The following is a 22349-nucleotide window of genomic DNA, read 5'->3' on the forward strand; positions in this document are numbered from 1 at the left end:
CGTTATTTGCGTGAATATTGCATTTATATGAGTAAAAATTTATTCAAACGAAATAAGTTGATAAATATTGGAATAAGACAGAATAATAAATGGCCGACATTTTAGTTCTAGTTTCTGTCTCCTAAATCAATACCTACTATTACTATTACTTAGTAATATACCAACTATTACTAGTAGGTATTTCCATAGAGAAACGAGAGCATAAGTAGATATCCCATGGTATAGGGCGTTTATGTCGCAACTTTTACTGTTATCCCAAGCCGATAGTTCACGTAGTTCTTTCCCATGCAGCAGCATGACGCTGGTAGTCTCTCAAATTATGCCGTTCATATACTCTCACCCCAACAAAACAGTAAAAATTGACAATAATCGGCTTGAGAAAACAGTAAAAGTTGCGACATAAATTCCCTATACCATGGGATATCTACTTACGCTATATTGTTTCTCTATGGTACTGCCTAAATAGATGTTGCCAATTCGTCAGGTGTATTACATAAACGTCAATTCATTCTCATTTATAATCAGCTATGGACAACGTTGATCAACTCTTATTATTTTGGCAACGATACACCGTTGAGTAAGACAAAGACAATGAGCCATTGTGAAAGCAGTCTTTTGTGAATCTCACTATACGAACATTCCAGATGAGTTTAAAAATAGACTTTTGGGCCCGGTTGCACAAGCGCCTGTTAAATTCCAATCATCATTAAATTCCACGAGAATTAATTAGAGGTTTTCCTGAGAAGAAGGCTTCTCTGAATTGTTCTCGTGACATTTAATCGGGTTCAATAGTTAACAGACTTTTGTGCAACCAGGTCTCAATAATGATTAATCTCAATGAAAATTAAACTCAAATAAAGGCAGAATTGAGACACAGAAATGCAAGAGCACTCACAGTGTAGGTGGTATCGGTGGCAGGCACCGAATCGGAAGCGAGTTCCCAGGTGTCGGGCGTAAAGGAGGTGTTGTACTGGATCGAGTAGCGCAGAATGGGCGATCGGTTGTCACCCTCGGGCTCCCATTGGATGGAAGCGTCCAGCTTGTTGCAAACCACGCCCAGGAATTTCGGCGCGTTCGGTCGGTCTGTAAAACAATATTCAAAACACAACTTCAAGTGACCAGTGAAGAAATAGGAACTTGTAATATCGTTCCCCGCGATCTAGCGGTGTGGGGACGAATTGAATGAGATGAATACTGCTGGTATCACAGATATAGAACATTCAATTTGTTATACAGTTTAAGGATAACACTTTTATTAAAATTATTATTATTATTTAAGAGTGCCGGTTGCACAAAAACTGGTCAAGTTTCAATCGTGATTAATTCCACGAGAACGAATCAGAGAAGCTGTCTTATCAAAGAGGCCTTCTCTGATTGATTCTCGTGAAATTAATCACGGTTAATCCCTCACGGTGTGAGGATCGAGTTCCAAATACAATAAGTTGAGTCTTATACGAATATAGACAAATCATAAGAAAGTAAAAGATTTCAGCTTACTAATTGATAAAGAACAAGCGACAAAATTATTCTAAAATACCTATAAGTATTGCATATAAATACAGTTTTTTTAAAGTACACTTTTCAGGCATCGACATAGATGGATTCCAACATGCACTAGAAACACAATCAATGCATGTTGTTAATTATAATATGAGTTAAGTTATGTGGTTTGTTTTGGTTCTAAAACTGAACTGTTTATTTCTGTAAAATCAACAAATTATAATGATAGGGATAGTGAAGCTGATGTAACAGCTAGGTTTACTCACTTGTATCTATCTTTCTTCTTTCTATATATATATAAAAGCGAAATGGCACTCACTCACTGACTGACTGACTCACTCGCAGAACTAAAAATCTACCGGACCAAAAACGTTCAAATTTGGTAGGTAAGTTCAGTTGGCCCTTTAGAGGCGCACTAAGAAATCTTTTGGCGATATTTTAACTCTAAGGGTGGTTTTTAAGTGTTTAAAGTTCGTCTTTTAGCATGTATATTCTTCTTATTCCAATATCTTAAAATAATTGAAATCTCCATACCATATGTTAATATAGAACTATAATCTAGAGCGAGTACCTCTTTGAAACAGTTGTTAACTGGTAACTAAATAAAAAATTTTGTCAGGTTGGCATTAAGTTGAGTTGACTTTGTTAGGTTGGCACCAAGTTGAAGATTGAAATGAATTTATCCAGGACCTCCTAAATACCAATTTATCCAATTAGCCAAAATCAGCGTTTTCTCAGCTTTTCTGCGTTTCCTAACCTTTTTCAATAATTGATGGAAATATATTTTTAAAAAATCAGTACTCAGGTTTAGCTGAGGTGGAAGAATTTTGTTCCCCAAAGATACGCCGATATAGAAACAGGTGTTTTTCGTGATCAATTGACATAATACGTTCAAATTCGGTACAGAGGTTCCGCTGAGGTCTACATGCAGGCGAGCGAAGCGAGCCCGCTGATCTCATTTTTGGACGATCCAGTCGGGGGTCCGCCCCCTGGGATCTTCTAGCCTGGGGCTCCGCCCCCTGGCTAGACGGATATGGCGAGCGAAGCGAGTCTGACGGCTAGTATTAGATAAATCTATGAGGGAGGTCAAAAAAGGTCAGAAGTGCTTGAAATGACGACTGTCTACATTTTATAGATGGATCCCTAGAATATGGGGGGATAATTACGAGCGGGTAGGCGTAATTTGGCCTAGGTAATGGGGGGGGTTAGGCAAACCTCTGTAATGGACCCACCCCCTTGAGAGAATCCCCCTGGATACGATAGTATAGATAGATAGTGGTGCGACAGTATTCTATAGTCACAAAATGATTGATCAACCGCGAAATCTTGTTGAATTGAATGTCACCCCGTTGTCACAAAATGAGACATTTATGAATTTATATGATTATTCAGCTGACCTTGGACAGTGAGGGTGGCCTGCGCCTGCGCCTGATCGAGTTCGGTGCGCGCCACACAGGTGTAGGTGCCCGAATCGAGCTCGTTGGTCTTGGTGATGGTGAGACTGTAGTCGTTGCTCTTGACGAATCGCGGCTCCGAGTCAAAGTCGATCTCGTTACCGTTGTTGAGCCAGCTGATGGTCAGATCTAGACTCGAGTCGGACACGGCCGTGCAGCGGAAGGTGGCCGTGTTGCCAGCTGCCACCTCGTAGTCCTCCGGCTCGTCTGTGATGCGTGTGTGCTCTAAAACACAAAACACACATTTAAATACATTAAATAATACAATATAATAATATCATCTACACTTCAGTAGAGCACCGATTATCCAGATTAATAAATGAATGACAGTGTACAGTCCGGGTCCTGTAGCTTTGCCTATCGGCGAAGGACCACTACTACAATACTACCCGTTCAAAAACACCGAACATTTTTGAAAATTTATCTTTCCATATCCAACAGATGCTCTCAAAAGCAAATTTATCTTCTCAAAAGCAACGTGGTGCATCCGAAAAGATTCACAAGAAGCTTTTGGAGTTACGTCCTTTTAGCACAACTCAAATCAGCTGACATACGTTCAACATGTTTTTTGTGATTCGTTGCAACTCTCTCATTCATGAAGAATCTCTGTGTGTAGGGGCTCATTAGGGAGCTTCCTCCATCTAGGGATCTAGGGTCTCTGAAGCCTGATGTTTTTTCAAAACCATGAATATTACCCCGCGAACCATACCTTGCCTATAAGATGAAGTCACGGAGGCAAAGCTACGGGACGCGTACTATACGGAAAAGGGATACTATCACTATAACTTTTTATCAGTTATCCGGACGTCCTTTGGGTGATATAAAAAATATTGAATTCCCTAAAATCTAAACTATTCTGTATTTCAAGCTGCTAATTGGTCCGCCACAATCAAGGTGCAGTACAATATTTGGATAAATAAAAGATTTGAGTTACAGTAACTTATTGAATTACACAACATAGAGAATGTGAATGAAAAATAAGTGTATACAATAATTGATATTACAAACAACAAGTACTACTAAGTACTCTATAGTAAGGTCCACGTTATAGTGTCAGTATTTGATCAACTTTGGCTTTGCTATCCTTGTCTATCATTCGACAAAGCCGGTGGTACTATCCTTTTATAGGTCCACAACAATGCCAATTATGTTTTTGACAGTGTAGAAATATAATTAATTAATGCAGAGAATCGGCATCGCTATTCTTCTATCTTTATCCACTGCCATTATAACGTGGACCTCACTATAGGCCAGAATTCAAAGTTTTAATCTCGTCTACACTTGGAGCAAGCTTACGTCTGAGAGCCGGGGTAAAATCAAGTTGAAAAAGATTATCCGGATCATCACTTTCCAGAAAATGGAGGAAGAAAAAATTGAGGATGGAACTGGAGAATAAGAAGGATACATCTAAACCTCCTAAATGCAGAGTTTATAAATAAATGTAATGATAGTATACAGAATGTGATACAGAATAAATAATAATAGCGGAGTAAGCAGATTACAGCTCACCTCTGACGTTCAAGCTACCGGACGCTTCGGCATTTCCGAATTTGTTGGAAGCATAGCAGGTGTACTGCCCGGCATCAATGAAGTTCACTTCCCTGGAAAAAAATTTAGTTAAAAATGATAAGTTTTTATTAAGCTACATTGAATTAAAATATCACGTTTAAATGGCAGTCATTTAGTTACTTTACTATACATCACTCATATCATCAGTGAACGAATAGAATACAGGTGTTTGATCAAAAACTTATAGTCCTCCAATGTGAGTGGTTATGACTATTCTATCATATTCTATCGTCAAAGTTGAAAAAAGTACATTCGTCGAGCTCTAAGTCAAATTTCAAACACTCATATCATCAGTGAACGAATAGAATACAGGTGTTTGATCAAAAACTTATAGGCCTCCAAAGTGAGTGGTTCTGACTATTCTATTATAGTCTATCGTCAAAGTTGGAAAAAATACATTCGTCGAGTCAAATTTCAACAGTTTGAACGCTCATAAAGAGTTGAAAAACGTCAAAGAAACAAATTATATTAATCTTATTGGGATTTTTCCTCTTTCCAACCATATCCTTAGAATGGGATAAATGATAGTTTTCTAGTTATTGACGTTTTTCAAAATATCGAAAATCGATATATCTTGAAAACTAAGGTCGATTTCATAAGAATTTTACTGGTCATTTTTTGTTGTAAATTTCATCTAGAATCTATGGTCTACGTTTGGTACACCTTTCGTGGGTGTGTTTATCACCTTCACAACATAGTAAATTGTATAATGGCTTCTATCACCAACCTGATCTCCAAATCATCAGTCTCTAGCACATATTATAACATCTCCTCAACAAAGATTATTGCAAAATGATTCCAAATCAACTGTCAAATTCACCAACCTGATTTCCAAATCACCAGTCTCGAGCACAGTGTAGCGTCCACCGGTCAACTCCATGCCAGCTCGCAGCCATTTCACCTCCGGCTTGGGAGCCCCGAACACACGGCATGTCAGCACAATCGTGCGACCGTCCACTGTCGACTCGTCCTTCGGCGGGATTGTGATTTCCGGCGCCAGAGCTGCAATCAATAAAAGCCGTTCCACAGTTACAAATCACTTCAAATAAAAAAATATCTTGTACAAAAATCAGCCAACCATGAAAGAGCTACAACCAATCAAAGCCGTTACAGCATAGAAACAGTCACAATTACCTTCAAATTGAAATAATTTTGTAGTACAACAATCATAAAAGAGCTGCAACCAATCAAAGCCGATACAGCATAGAAACAGTCACAATTCTCTTCAACTTGAAAAAATCTTGTAGTACAACAATCATAAAAATCTGGTGTGGCGCAGTCACACAACTTTCCTTGCCGTTATGAAAATTGATCACCTGACGCTAGTGTACTCGCGCATCTCAAGAGTCTACTATTCAAAGATCTGAGCCAGCTGGTGACAGGACAATAACGGTGGATACACACGAGATCTGCTATCTCTTCATAGTGAATGATTTAATAGAATCAACAGTTGCCAACAGTTTGCAATTGAAATGATAACATTTTCTCGAATTTCGAGCTTATTTTCAATTTTAGGTGAAAATGTTACTGGACATTAATTGAAGAGATTTTCATGCTCAATCTTTTCCACACGAAATTTGTCGTTTAAATTATATCTGAGACCTGATAATTGGAAATCCAAAATCAAACTTTGCATAGATGGGGCGGAGCTCCTGAAATTTTTACAGATATGGGACTTGTGGCAGTTGATATAGCTTATCAATGACTATTTTAGGTATAAATTTGATCAAAATCGTTGGAGCCGTTTTCGATAAAATCGCGAAAAACCCTGTTTTTGACAACATTTTTGCCATTTAAGCCGCCATCTTGAATTGCATTTGATCAAAATTGTTCGTGTCGGATCCTTATTGTGTAAGGACCTTAAGTTCCAAATTTCAAGTCATTCCGTTAATTGGGGGATGAGATATCGTGTACACAGACGCACATACACTCATACACACACACACACACACACACACACACACACACACACACACACACACACACACACACACACACACCACACACACACACACATACAGACCAATACCCAAAAACCACTTTTTTGGACTCAGAGGACCTTGAAACGTATAGAAATTGGGGTACCTTAATTTTTTCTCGGAAAGCAATACTTTCCTTACCTATGGTAATAGGGCAAGGAAAGTAAAAGTGCCAACAGGTAGTCATAAACCATAATAAGTTAGGACGGTCCTACAGGGGCCCTTTTCATGAAAGTCACAAGTTACATGTTAAACTATGGATTTAAACGGAACGGACACTCTGAATCCACTAGTGAAACTAGCCATATGGACCCAGTCTGACATTGTGTGCAGGCTGCTTCAAAGTTTGTAAAGTACGATGCACACGGGGACAATAGTGGCTTCCACTAGCAGTCGCCGGAACACGACATTGTCATGTACATTTGAGTTTTTGACATTTCCAATGCAGGATTCCCGCGATAGCTAGTACTGTAAAGCTAATATTGTCCCTATTGTTAATTGTGTGCAGGCTGCCAACGTAAATATTCAATCAATCACTAATACAATAACTATTACCTTTTGTAAGAAGCAGGCTGCCAACGTAAATATTTAATCAATCTAATTATAGTAAGAAATATATCTAATTATCTAATTTTGATTAGATAAGTCTTGTGATTGTTACAACCACTAATTTATCAAGATTACGTGAACTAGTTTCTGTTGCTACGCTTTCAAATAAACATTGGCCAGAGGAAGACATTAGCGTAGGCAATTTTCATAACCATTACATGAAGAAAAGATTGTATGACAAGGTATCCCATGGTAAAGGTCATTTTTATGTTCCAAACTTCACGCCGATTTTTGTTAACTCAAGCCGATTACTGGATTACTGTCGACTACTGTCTATTATTGTTGCATGTATGTAAAGTATGTGACACGAATGACGATGTTGAGTAGAGCCATAGAGAAAGAATAGCGTAGATATTCCATGGTATGGGGCGTTTATGTCGCAACTTTTATTGTTATCTCAAGCCGATTTCTAATGGTTATTGTCGATTTTTACTGTTTTGTTGGGGTGAGAGTAAAAGAACAGCACATTATGAGAGACTACCAGCGTCACAAAGCTTCACACAAAAGAACTACTAAAACTATCGGCTTGAGTTAACAGTGAAATTTAGAACATAAACGCCCTATAACATGGGATATATTTCTATGCTATATTTTCTCTATCCTGATACACAGTCAGCTGAAACATTAAACACTAGTTTGCATCATATCTTCTTCAAGCCATTACTCACCCAAGACATTAACATAGACATCCTTGTAGACATATCCGAGTGAGTTGGTGGCGTTGCACCCATAGTTGCCCGTATCCTTACGTTGCAACTTCTCAATCACAATCGTGTTGGTAGTCACCTGTATCACACAAAATATAACATATAAACACATAAAACTGTACAAACACATAACATTCAAATGCAGCATACATGTGCGTTGTTAATTAAGGTCAATTCTCAAAATAGCCTATATATTTAACATAATTGAAGAGACTTGAAATGTTGTCAAAAATCCACTTATGAAAAAAGTATAAAGTATAAGCATAGAGAAACAATAGCATAAGTAGATATCCCATGGTATAGGGCGTTTATGTCGCAACTTTTACTGTTATCTCAAGCTGATAGTCCACGTAGTTCTTTCCCGAGAAGCTTTATGACGCTGGTAGTCTCTCATATTGTGCCGTTCATACACTCTTACCCGGTCAAAACAGTAAAAATTTACAATAATCGACAGTAATCGACTTGAGATAACAGTAAAAGTTGCGACATAAACGCCCTATACTATGGGATATCTACTTATGCTATTGTTTCTCTATGGTATAAGTATCTGTGTATTCCAAATTGAGGTTTGAAGCAGTTTTGGGCAAATACCTGTTGTTTTTACCTGGATTGTATTTGCATATGAATAAATGAATGAAATAATATTTTTTATCAAAATAGAGTGGATTTTCCAAGTCTCTTCAATTATTGAAAATATCCACAACATGAATATTCACTCTACATATATTTACCATAACAATATAATATATTTTCATGATTGAATTATTATACATTTTCATAATTGAGATTGAGTATTAGTTAGGTGATAGAAGTATGACAGGTGACAGGTAGGTGTTTGATGCAGTGCACGCCAAGGCATGCTGCTTAAGTCTGCTTCAACGATCTCCATCTGCTTTGCATGTTATTTATAAGCAATTCTAGATCATTTCAAACAATAATAAAATGTTGCGTAACCCTCTAAAGCTAGGACACCAATCACTAAGCTGCCATATCTCACTTAATATTCCTACACTAAGCTGTCATATCTCACTAGTACGAATCTTGAAAAATGAGGTGTCAGTCGATTTGTAGTTAATTTGACTAAAAACATTATTCTTGTATTTTTTGTGAAATCAAAGTTGTTTTGTTATTTAAGAAATACAATTTTAAACGGCGGCCATTTATGAATTGTCATAATGTTTTGTAGCTCGGTCTCGTCATAAATGTTCGAGTTCAAATTCAAATTTCATTTTTTACCCATACACATGAAGTTATAATGAAATATTGTACAACTTTGTTTGTAAAAAGCTTTACTTCCGGTGCGGTATTTAGAAGAAAAAATAGTAGGTGGAAAAATAGTAGGCGGCTGTGTAAATTACTGATAGTTTTCTTCAGTTGACTTCTGGCAGTTTACTTAGGACAGTTTAAAAGTGATAATTTTTTAATTACCTTTCGGCGTGGATTAGGCGGCGCTTGCGATATGGGCTTGCCGTTATGGATCCACTCGATCTGAGGCTTGGGTTCACCTGAGGCGGCACATTTGAACTCAATTGTTTCATCCTCGGCAGCATTGATCAGGTCTGGCTCCTCTGTGAAGTACGGCTTGGCTGCAGACAGCACGAAATAGAGTAGTTATTACAACAGCATGAAATAATTAGAGTAGAGAGCACAAATTGGAGCGTATTATTATTTGCAGGAGACATGAAATAGCACACTTGAACTCAATTGTCTCGTCCTCAGCGGCATTGATCAAGTCTGGCTCATACGTGAAGTACGGCTTGCCTACAAACAGCATGAAATAGAGTAATTGCAGTAGAGAGCACAAGTTAGAGTATTGTATTATTATTGAAAAAAAAGAATTTATTCAATTCAAATTTATTTTCTCCACGAAATATTACGATTACAAAGTTTGCAATAACATGTACCTTGACCTATAGTGAAATCCACGTTATAAACGTGGAAATTATAGGAATGCAGAGTTGACGATTCTCTATTATCACTGCTTCTAATATTAGATAGCTTTGATTCCAAGCTATTCCGGTGTTTCTGATATTGCCAAATTTGGGATTTTTCCAAATTGCTGAATCTTGTTAATAAGAATGAATTATATATAATCTCAGATATATTTGTCAAGAAAATATATTTCCTCATGATTTAATAATTGATTTTCATCATTAAGACTAAAGGCCAAGATATACGAAATGTATCCTCAAGCGTTTTCAGGTGAGTCGGCAGGGCAGGAAGCTCTCCCATTGATTGATTATCAGCTGATTCCCGAACGCCAACCCTATCAGCTTCCTGCCCTGTCTGAAAACGACTGAAAAAATCTGGTGTGGCGCACTCACACAACTTTCCTTGCCATTATGAAAATTGATCACCTGACGCTAGTGTTCCCGCGCATCTCAAATCTACTATTTAAATATTTGAGCCAGCTGGTGACAGTGCAATAACGCTGGAGACACACATGAGGTCTGCTATCTCTTCATAGTGAATGATTTAATAGAATCAACAATGATTTGCAATTGAATAATCACATTTTCTCGAATTTAAAGCTTATCTTCAATTTTAGGTGAAAATGTTACTGAACATTAATCGTAGAGATTTTCATGCTCAATCTACTCCACTTGATTTTTTTTGTTTCATTTGTATCTGGAGCCTGATAATTGGGAATCTATCTGCAATGATGGGGCGGAGCTCCTGAAATTTTTTCAGATATGAGACTTGTGGCAGTTGATAGAGCTTATCGATGGCTATTTTAGGTATGAATTTGATCAAAATCGTTGGAGCCGTTTCCGAGAAAATCACGAAAAACCCTGTTTTTGACAACATTTTCGCCATTTTAGCCGCCATCTTGAATTGCATTTGATCGAAATTGTTCGTGTCGGATCCTTATAGTGAAAGGACCTTAAGTTCCAAATTTCAAGTCATTCTGTTAATTGGGAGATGAGATATCGTGTACACAGACGCACATACACTCATACACACACACACACACACACACACATACATACCAATACCCAAAAACCAGTTTTTTGGACTCAGGAGACCTTGAAACGTATAGAAATTTAGAAATTTGGGTACCTCAATTTTTTTCGGAAAGCAATACTTTCCTTACCTATGGTAATAGGGCAAGGAAAGTAAGAAACGCATCGTGTGGCTTGGCCTGTGATATATTGGTATTTCAACATATTACCAACAGGTAGAAAATAAAGTCTACACAATTTGACAACGGTGTAGAACTATCTACTCTGTCTAATAACAGACATGGATGGCAAACCAATGTTAATTAGGTACTACATGCTATTAGGTACTACTATTCAGTCTTAGTCGAGCAGCGGTGACGAGCGGACGTGTTTGTGGTGACAAGGAGTGAATTGTACTATTGTTTGCAGCTTATCTATTATTGAGTGTACTGACTTGTTTATCGTGACCGTCTACTCATCAAACTCGTATTCTGTTTAGCTCGCATATTATAGATACGTTTGAAATATGAATAACTGCAACGTTTGCCTCGGCAATTTCAGTGATGAAGACTCAATAATTTGTGCTTCGTGTAAACAAAAATGTCATTACATCTGCCACTATTTAACCGAAAAGAACTTCAAAAAACTTTCAAAGGATAATCGGAATAAATGGAAGTGCAGTGCTTGTAAACAGGTGTCTGTGTCACCAGGACAAGAAGAGAGTGAAATGGAAAATGATGTTTTAATGCGAAAAATGACTGTTTTATTTGAACAGTTTTCAAAATCGTTGAAAAAAGATATTGATCAACAATTAAGGGAACTAACTCACTCAGTAAAATTTGTTTCGGATAGTTTTGATAGTTTCAAATCGGATATCGGAGAAATCAAAAAAGCTAATGAACAATTAATCACTGAAAACCAAAAATTGAAAGAAGAAGTGAAATTTCTTTCTAAGAGAAATGAAATATTAGAAGAATATACCAGGAGGGAAAATTTATTATTAACCGGTATACCTGCAACAAAGAACGAAAACATGGACGAAATCCTACAAGGCGTAGCCAGTGCTCTCCAAGTGTCTGATTTTTCATCAAACGAAATCAGCGTCGCTCACAGACTGCCATCCATGAACCGAGAGACTACACCGATGATTGTCGTCAGGTTCGTGAGAAGGAGTATGAGGGACAAATGGATGACGGCTTTCCAAACCATAAGCAGAGAAGATAGGAGCAGCCCCGGAATCGACGTGAAAAAAATCAACAGAAACCTGCCGAACGGACACTTCAGGCTAATGAATCAGCTGACTGCCAAGAGTGCTAAAGAACTGAAAGCCGCTCGTGAGTTAGCTAGGGAAAATGATTGGAAATTCGTCTGGTTTCGTGGTTCACAAATGTGCGCTAAGAAGTCGGAGGGCTCACTGTATTCAAAGTCAAGGGACTGGACCATCTGAAAAAAGTTATCAACGGAGAGGAATAAAGTGTTGCTACAGGTTTGATTAAACATTTATTATGAATGATCTCACGCAATTTGTAGATAGTATTAACAGTGTTAGGGAATGTGAAAGTACCGATGAATACTTGAACTATATCCAGCCCCTTAATTATGAATTGAATATTTTTAGTTTAAATATAAGAAGTTTGAAAAGAAATTTTGATCAAATTCTCATTATTTTGAACAGCATGAGAACAAAATTTGAGGTTCTAATTTTTACTGAAACCTGGACTTCTGAAGAAGAAAAATCACTGTTAAACATTAATGGCTATAATTTATATATAAAAAGTAACTCCTTGAATCGTTCAGATGGAATTGTCATGTATGTAGCTAATAGTATTTCCTCGAAAAAAATTGATAGTCCAAACGAATATCCTTTCTTAGCTGTTGAGCTGCAAACTAAAAATAATAAATATTTAGTAACATCCGTTTATAGATCTCCTAGTACAAGTATACCTTTATTTATAGAACAACTTGATAATTATATGAATGGTTCATGCTTTAATTTTGATTATTCATTAGTGATAGGTGATGTAAATATTGATTTGTTATGTAACTCTAAAAAAACGCATGATTATTTGTCTATTATGAGTTCGCATGGGTTTGAGTCCTTTGTCAATAGAAAAACTCGTCCTGCTTCAAATACTTGTTTAGACCATATTTTTTCTAAATCCAAACATAATGACTCATTAAAAACTGCTGTATTAGAAATGTCAATTACTGATCATTATGCGACTGCTCTTCACGCATCAATTAAAAAAGATGTTTGTTCTCGATCTAGTAAGCCATGTAAGTTTATTGAAGTGAGGAATGTTAATAAAGAAAAGTTGTTAGAGGAGAGTGCTTTAATGAATTGGGAGATTGACGCGAATAGAAGTATTGAAACATTAGTAAATGAATTTGTAAATAATGTAAAAACGTGCATCAGTAGAGCAACAGTTATTAAAAAGGTTAATTTAACTAAAAAGCATTTGAAACCTTGGATGTCCAATGGAATTCTAAAGTCCATAACTATAAGAGATAGATTATATAAAAGATTGAAAAATGAACCATTTAATGTAGAGTTGAGAAGGAAATTCCTGTCTTACAGAAATAGAATAGTAGATCTAATTAGAAAAGCAAAAGATTTATATTATCAATCAGAAATAAATAAAGCTCAAGGTGACCCTAAGAAGATATGGTCTGTGATAAATCAAGCAATTACTGGAGTAAATAAGAATTCACAATTACATGTAAATCAAGATCTTAATGCTTTGAATGACTATTTTGTGAATGTAGGTATAAATCAAGCGCAGGAAATTTATATACATGGACAGAATGAAGATCAATATTTGGAACAAACAATAGATATTGAAAATGCATTTAATTTCAATTTTGTTACTGAAACAGAAATCAAGGAAGTAATCAAAAGTTTGAATGATAATAAGGCACCTGGATGGGATAACATATCCAACAGCGTGCTAAAACTATTAACTGACACAATCTCTAAACCTCTTTCAGAAATTTTCAATTGTTGTTTTTCATCTGGATACTTTCCCTTGCATTTCAAGCATGCAAAAGTTATTCCTTTACACAAGGGGGGGAGTAAAGAAATACCTCAAAATTATAGACCAATTAGCTTGCTAAGTTCTATTTCTAAAATTTTCGAAAAATTGGTAAAGAAAAGATTAGTTGAATATCTAGATGTTAATAAAATCCTTGATAAGAGGCAGTTTGGTTTCCAACAGGGTAGAAGCACAGAGGATGCATTGGAGTCCTTAACTGAGACAATATACAATGGTTTCAAAACAAATAAAAAAACCTTGGTAATGTTCCTGGACCTGGCCAAGGCTTTTGACACAGTACCACATGATAAAATGATCCAGAAACTATCTAATATTGGTATTCAAGGAATAGAGTTAGATTTCTTTGAAAGTTATCTAAGGGGTAGAAGCCAAATCGTTAGCTGTGGTGGTAGTAATAGTGAGATTAGAGATGTGACATGGGGTCTACCTCAAGGGACTGTATTGGGACCAGTTTTATTTTTGATCTATGTTAATAACCTGCCTAGTGTACTGGACTCAGTTGGGTCTAAGACAATTTGTTTTGCTGATGACACAGCACTTATCTTCCAAGAAGGTTCCTGGGAAGATGTTATCAAGCAAACAAAAGTGGGTTACTATAAGGTTTCTCAGTGGCTAAAATGTAATTATTTGAGACTAAATCTTGGTAAAACAAAATGTATGACCTTCAGTCCAACAACAAGAGGAGATCTAGAGATGAACAGGCTTTGTTTGAATAATGCTTGTAACAGGTATCCATGTGATTCTTGCAATGAGGTTATTGAGAGTGTAAACAATTACAAGTATCTTGGTATTTTTGTTGATAAGCATCTACGCTGGTCACCTCAGATTAGCTACCTTTGTAGAAAATTAAGGGTGGTCAATTTAAAAATGTACATGCTTAGAAGTATTTTGAGTCCAAAATTACTAAAATCTGTTTATTTTGCTCTATTCCAATCCTTAGTTCAGTATGGTAATTCTATATGGGGAGGAACTTTTGATTCAACTTTAAAACCTCTATTTGTTTTACAAAAGTTAGTTATCAAAACAATAATGAGGTATCCGAGAGATTTCCCAAGTGTCACATTGTTTCAAAATTCCAATCTGTTCACTATAAGACAATTGTTCATTTTAAAGACTATTAGGAAACATGTGCTCAAATTAAAAAATATTCAAAATTTTCAAAGAATAACTAGACAAGTCGCTCAAAACCTAATCACAATTGAAAGAGTTGATAGCACCCTATCCCGTAGAAGTATTTCATATTTGAGAAATAAACTCTATAATAAAGTTCCAAGAGGATGGTTGATAAAGAAGCCTAAAATAAAAGATTTCCATACCTGGGTGAAAGAAAATTATTTTTATTCAATTAATGATTTGGTTTAATATTGATTGATGTTGTATGAATCTTAAATTCAGCTTTATGTATATCTTTAATTTATTGTTATTTCTTAGAATAGAATATTTAGTTGGTTGAATGTTAATTACTGTTAGCCTATATTATAATATTGTGGGATCATTTTATATATTAATATTAATGTATAAGTGAATAAGTTATATTAAGACTCCACGTCGGCGTACAAGTTTTCTTTTGCCGACGTGTAGCACAAAGTTGTCAATTTCCTTTCAGTTGTATTCTGTATATATTTTTGTGCAATAAACGATTTGATTTGATTTGATTACTGGCTTTAAACGTAAATCTCACCGTAGAGAGGGGATGGCATCCTATGAATGAGGCTGTGCCTGTTGGTCCTCCCCAAATCATTTTTATGAATAATTGTGTTCATCATTATAATAAATAATGAAAATGAATGAATAATTATATTTTCAATAAATAAATCATATTACAGGTGGCGGGAAATTTATCAATGATAACTATTCACTTAACTGTAAGAAAACTCTTAGCCACCTTCTTTCATAAATTTAAATTTCAAGATTTAGTCCAATCTCATCTTTACATAATTTGAGACAACTCACCGATGACCTTGAGATCGATGGAGTAGGACTTGGCCTCGCCCACCCCGTTGCTCACCTCACAGGCGTACTTGCCCATGTCTTCGAAGGTCACGTGTTTGATGATCAGACTCTTGCCGTAGTTGCCCGGTGACACTCGGTCCGACGAGATTATCGTGCGACCGTCTTTGCTCCACACCGTTTGCGGCAAAGGTCTGCCAACAATGCCATCCAATCATTACATACACAGAGAAACAAATCATTAAAAACTGAATCAACTTATTCTACACAGTGAATGGCGTGTCATTCAATCATTACTTACAGAGTAACAAACAATAATATAAAAACTGAATTAACACAGTGAATACAAACAAATCGGATTCCCACACATCAGTATTTATGACCGCGCAGAATAGTATTCTCATAGGTTCATGGGTAATATCAATTCAAATCAATTTTATTACAAAGTAAGAAAACAATAATTGACGTTGAACCTTTCAGAATTGATATTAGAATTGATATCGGAATTGATCTCAACTATTTAGGAGCTCTAGGCTACTAAGATTAGGTTAATAATGTTTCTGTATCCTCATTCCTCAGTACAGCTGATGATGCGTTGGTAAATGTGAAACCATGGTACTGTTTTAAAGTTTTTAATAAATTATTATAGTGAAATTTGACAATATATTTGTTTTTTCTTACTATGGAGATATTTCACAACATCGCCAACAATTCTACTAATTTTCTTACTTTCAGAATTTGTTGGACGTGAAGCATTGGTGTTATTTATAACGAATGCCAACAGTTACACACGAGTATAATTTGGAATCCTCCTACAAGATTATCCACCTATTTTCACACAGCTAAAATTGCTATACTATTGCTAAATCTCTAGTCAGCTTAGGTTATAATAGGGTGTACAATTGATTGAAACTGATGTAGTTTACAAAACTAGTTCTTCTAGTTTTTTATTTACATTTATCGTGACTGTGACAATACAATTTCTAGTTGGTTTGTTTGATAGAAGAGCGGATAATCTGCAGTGGATTAACATTATAAATAAGGGTGTCATCACACATTTATTTATTTTCGTCCCACTTGGATGTAATGAGCTGGTTTTCGTACGTCATATGGAGGCCGAAAATGATTGTTTTCTGACCAGGCCGGTAAAAGTTTTACGGCCCTAGGGCTGTAAAATTACCTTGAAGTCAGCTGATTCTGATTTGATGTGAACGTGTTTACAAAATGGTTTATGAAACGGAATCAGTTTATGCTTCTAGAATTGAATAAGTATTCTGCAATAAGATACTATCTTTTTATTTGGATGAATAAAATACAGATAAGATATATATTATAAACTATTCAAACTCGATTTTCAGAGTAGGATAGAACTTCTAACCTAAACTTCTGAAGTCAACAACAACTTGCATTGTTGACGTTGACATTCAAATTGGCCAAATTTCAAGTGTGCTAAGACACAGCTGATCAAAAAACTTTTCATTATTTGTGTTTATTATTTAAGAATCAAAACATTTACCTATAATAATATCATCTTATTGTCATTTGGAAGAATAAAAAGTATAAACTCAACCTTTTACATAATTGAACATAATCTTTTAGGTTATTTAGACAAATCAGAATAAAAAATAAAAATACTTGGACAATTTCCTGATATTCAGATTATCTCAGATTTGCTAGAGCTATGACCTTCCTGTTTTGCTTTCGGAAGTGCCTAATAAACAATTATTCTCATATTCATATTGTTCATTTTTCTGTGTGGCGAAAAATAACGTTCTCGCCATGGGCAAAAATGTTTTTCCGGCTCTCAATCTTTTCTAGTCCTCGGCCTACGGCCTCTGACTTGAAAACCGATTTCGAGCCAGAAAAGTCTCATTTTCGGCCCTAGGTGCGAAATATACTATTATTGGATAGAGTAAACAATACAGTAGTCGGAAAAGAAAAAAACAGGCTATTGCCCGAAACTTCTTCAATTTCTATAATTTTGTCTTAAATTGTCCAAATACTATGTAGTTTATGTCCAATTCAATTTATACACTAAATCATCAATCTGAATATTGAATACGTAATGTGCAAGAGCATGTCAGATCATGCATGAGCCGAAAATCAAAATCTGGAAAGAGCCACTGAAACACGTTGTTGTAGCTGCTCACACTGATTGCAGCCAGCGAGTGCACGCTTCAGCGTGAGAGTCCCTATTGCTATTTCCATAGTTTGTTTCTCATCTGCGCACTTGGTCACGCATAACCAAGCGTGCACTTGCACATAGACGTATCCAATCTCCAATGTGATCATACCCTAATAAATAAACTATAAATAGTGGATAAACCTTCACTTCACAACAGAAAAGGACTAACAGAACTGTTCAATCATGATCAACCGGTGTAGACCAATTCACTATTTTAGAGTCTAATTATAAAAATAAACAATAAATAGTGGATAAACCTTCACTTCAAAACAAAAAAGAACTAACCGAACTGTTCAATCATGATCAACATCAACTAGTGTAAACCAATTCACTATTTTAGAGTCTAATTATAAAAATAATTAAATTAATAATTATTAAATAATAATTTTATTATAATATCATTTACATTATATATTCTATTATATTTAAATTTTCGAGTTTAATTTGAAGTTGAACTCACGTTCCGCCGAAAATGCAGTACAACTCGACCTTGCTGCCACGCAGAGCGACTTCGTTCTTCTTGGTGACATACTGCTGCTTGGGCGGATGTCGGTTCTGAGCCGCCGATGACCCCGTCTGCGTCACCTTTAGCAGCACCTTGTTGCCCAGCTTGTACTCGTTCCTAAGCAAATCAATAAATTCAACATTCTATGCTATACTCATATCAAATCAATAAATCATAAATATATTACTGCTCCGATGGTGTTCAACTTGAAATTGCCGCCAAGGACTATGGATAATGTATATAATAAGAGAGAGTAGGATAGTGTTTGTTCGCATCAAAACATGTCAACTTGTGGATTGCATACCGGAAAAACGAGAATGATTTGGATCTCCAAATTTTGCACATGAATTTTAAAATATCAATCTCGTGCATCTCGAACCTCAAATTCCAATTTTCCTTTTAGATTTTTCAGAATTAATGTTCAAATTTCATTCATGGGACATGACATTTCATACAAAATACATTGATATACTATCATCTGTTCTTTTGAAATCTTCGGTTGGATTCAATTATTTACAATTTTCCTTAAAACTTACTTTCATATTTATGATTTTCTCCTTTCGTGATTATTGATTCTATCGACAGCATACATATACATGATGATATTGAGAACGTAACCTTTTTCGCCTTATCTTTGATATAATAGAGGAAAGAATTGGCTTACGGGATAGAAAATTCTGGACTAACCAACTAAGAATTTTGCATATCGATTCTTTATTTACCGAGGAGGTTTTAGGCCAATTTTAAATTATTCAGAAGGTCAAGTTTTCAGTTTGTAAAGTTTCCAATCAGACGGTTGCGGAGCACGGGTTATCTTCTAGTGAAAAAATATAAAAGGACTAAGGCTGGCCACTAATGGTAGAACCTGCTTGTCATGCATGTTCATCATCAGCGACAGGCTTCTAACATAAAATAAACAACCAATAACAATAAATAAACCACTGGAAAACTACAAATTATAATGATAGAAAAATAATGTAACCTCAAATATAGCAGCAAAGAAAGAATAAACAAAAAGAATCGGAGATACAAAACCCTTACCTCAAAACATTTTGCTCGAAGCGTATCGCTGTGACCACAGCTGTGATGACACAACAATGTCTACAACGACTGTGTATCATGCATGTTCTACCGTTAGTGGCCAGACTAAGCAATCTATTAAATTCATTTTTGTCACAGTCATTCAATTTCAGCTGTTTTAAATCCATGAAATCAATCCGGTAAACAGCTGATAGTAGAACAAATAAACATATGATTCTCATTACAGCATACTATACTGTAATAAAATTATATGTTTTCTTTACAGTCGAGTAAACGAGTATGTTTCCTAGTCCCGGATTTGGACCAGCAAAACTGGAACAAGAACCGCCTTTTAGCGCTCCAGGTGGAGGTTTTGTCAACTACAATCAAGAGATTCCTGATTCGAAACTTTTAAACTAGGTTATGTTTATAGAATGCATGTAGTAATGTCAGCACAAGCAGATTTTCTAGATTATTAATTTTCTATTCTTTTTTAGATTATTATGACAAAAAATAGTGAAAGTTACTTGGACTTGAATGTCTTTTGCAGTGCTCAAATGAAATTCTAGTCTCGGCTAACGCCTCGACTAGTAACATCATTCTCGCCTGCAAAAGGCCCCTTCCCGTCCTTGTGACTTAAGATACTATTAATTCGTAGAACAAGCATTATTACCACACCAACTGTTCGTTATTTGACAAAACTATCGGTAAATTCGTAAGGCTTTTTGTTTGGGGAGTCCCTTACGAGAAGGTCCCACCTGGCCTAAATATATCATTTGAGCCGTCAATAGGGCCTTAAGACTGTCCATACTTCAGCCAGGACCGACAATTTTAACTTGCCCATCCGATAACACGGGAGTCAGGGACTTGGCTAAAAATTGTTTTTAGTTGAAGCCGGTACCTCTAGGCTACTAGTTCTACTAGTAATAATGTCTGACAAATGACTTGACTGACCTGAACAGCGAGGAGGCGGCGCATGAATAGTATGAGTCGATGCTGGCGTCCAAACGGGTGACATTGGTGAACCACAGGTTTCCTTCCGGGTCGAGAGTCATACGCGAATTGTTGATGCTTCTGATTCCGCCGTTCTCAGCGTTCTAAAACACATTCCATCAACAATCTATTTCAGCTAACATATCAGAGTTGACATATTATGAACTTGACTATTTATAATGATAAAACTCACTATCTACAACCACCTGTAGTGAGTTTAAATAGAAATAAAAATAAAATTTTCCCAAATAATTTATCACAAAATAATTCAAAAAAAGGGTACTGATATTTTTATTTGTATTTCTATTTATATTACTAGTAGCCCTATACAGAAAAGAGACAACTATAGTGAGATATACTGTATTAATAATCTGTGTTGTTCCATTGAATTGTAAATTTCAGTGTGTAATTCAAAAATGTGAAACTGACAAATAACATAGCTACATTTGGACTGTCCTATAAATTAGAATTGGAACAGTTTTGAGGTTAAGCCTGTGGAAGTTGAGTTATCTTAAATGATTGAATGAATATACTAAAAACATTTAATAATTGAGTCGCTCCAAGGGCCAAAACATAGTAGAGCCGCGTGGTTATCAGAAAGTTAGCCGAGTGTTGAAAATAATGCACATATTTAAATTTCCCCGCTTTATTCTACCCCAACTTTGCCACTCTACTATTTTAAAACACATTTGAATAAATGCATTACGTTTCAAAACTCTCAGCTTCCTTCTCTGATACCCTCTAGCCCTCTACCATTGCCGCTCCACTATATGACCCTACCTAATTCATTCTGTATCAAGAGACTATAGTAAGTAAAGCTGTAGTATCTATCAGTACTGGTTGAATTGATAAATCTCATTTTTAAAGAATGCTTTCAGTTTGAAGAGAATTTCACTATAAATATTAAAAAATATTTAGGTAAATCATTCATCATTCATTGTTCAATTCAATCCATTTATTTGTCATAGTTGGTAAAAATACTAAATTCACAATAGTCATACATATTCAAATACAAATATAGTCAACAAACAATACAAATACAACACACGGCATAGTTTCAAGTTCATGATTGGGTGTTGAAATTGAAATGGACATAACCTACATAATATTTGGACAATTTCTGGCAAAATTAGAAAATAGAAGAAGTTTTGGGAGACAGCCGGATTTTTCTTTTCCGACTATTGTATTCTTTGCAAAAATAAATAAATGAATAAATATTAATATACTACATAAGCCTACTCAAAATCAAGGAAAAGTTAGGGAGGTTAGGTTTTGGCTGCAACCATAATCAACCCCAAGATCATGATAATCATAATAATCACCAGGAATGGCAATAAGTTCATATTATTTGAAAGTTTTGTTCAGGATACAGCATCAATCCTGAATATGATACAGTATCAATCCTGAAAATGATACAGTATCAATCCTGAATATGATACAGTATCAATCTTGAAAATGATACAATATCAATCCTTAATATGATACAGTATCAATCTTGAAAATGATACAGTATCAATCCTGAATATGATACAGTATCAATCCTGAAAATGATACAGTATCAATCTTGAAAATGATACGGTATCCTACGAATATGACATGATACTATATCCACAAGGCAACGGGAACCAGATAAACTGAATCTTCGCACAAATGAGATCCTCCCGATTAGCCAATTCTCGCACATTTGAGATATCGCACATATGGATGTGCAGGCATAACACTAACCTATATCATAGAGAAACAATAGCGTAAGTGGATATCCCATGGTACAGGGTGTTTATGTCGCAACTTTTACTGTTATCTCAAGCCTATAGTTCACGTAGTTCTTTCCCATGCAGCTGTGTGACGCTGGTAGTCTCTCAAATTGTGCCGTTCATACACTC

General features: G+C 35.7%; 1 protein-coding gene across 5 annotated transcripts in view; it reads right to left on the bottom strand.

Moving 5' to 3' along the window:
• Window positions 1-22349, bottom strand: part of LOC111056554 (neuroglian) — a 77294-nt gene that overhangs the window by 37908 nt on the left and 17037 nt on the right. For all 5 annotated transcript variants that reach the window (XM_039420599.1, XM_039420602.1, XM_039420601.1 and 2 more), the window contains exons 5-13: window positions 20428-20570; window positions 18409-18570; window positions 15767-15957; window positions 9247-9404; window positions 7780-7897; window positions 5348-5525; window positions 4464-4555; window positions 2898-3179; window positions 896-1083 (exon numbers count right to left, since the gene is read on the bottom strand). In XM_039420599.1, the coding sequence (XP_039276533.1) occupies window positions 896-1083; window positions 2898-3179; window positions 4464-4555; window positions 5348-5525; window positions 7780-7897; window positions 9247-9404; window positions 15767-15957; window positions 18409-18570; window positions 20428-20570 (1512 nt within the window). The remainder of the gene's footprint in view (window positions 1-895; window positions 1084-2897; window positions 3180-4463; window positions 4556-5347; window positions 5526-7779; window positions 7898-9246; window positions 9405-15766; window positions 15958-18408; window positions 18571-20427; window positions 20571-22349) is intronic.

The sequence above is a fragment of the Nilaparvata lugens genome, chromosome 2 (genome assembly GCF_014356525.2).
Source record: "Nilaparvata lugens isolate BPH chromosome 2, ASM1435652v1, whole genome shotgun sequence".
NCBI classification, from domain to species: domain Eukaryota; kingdom Metazoa; phylum Arthropoda; class Insecta; order Hemiptera; family Delphacidae; genus Nilaparvata; species Nilaparvata lugens.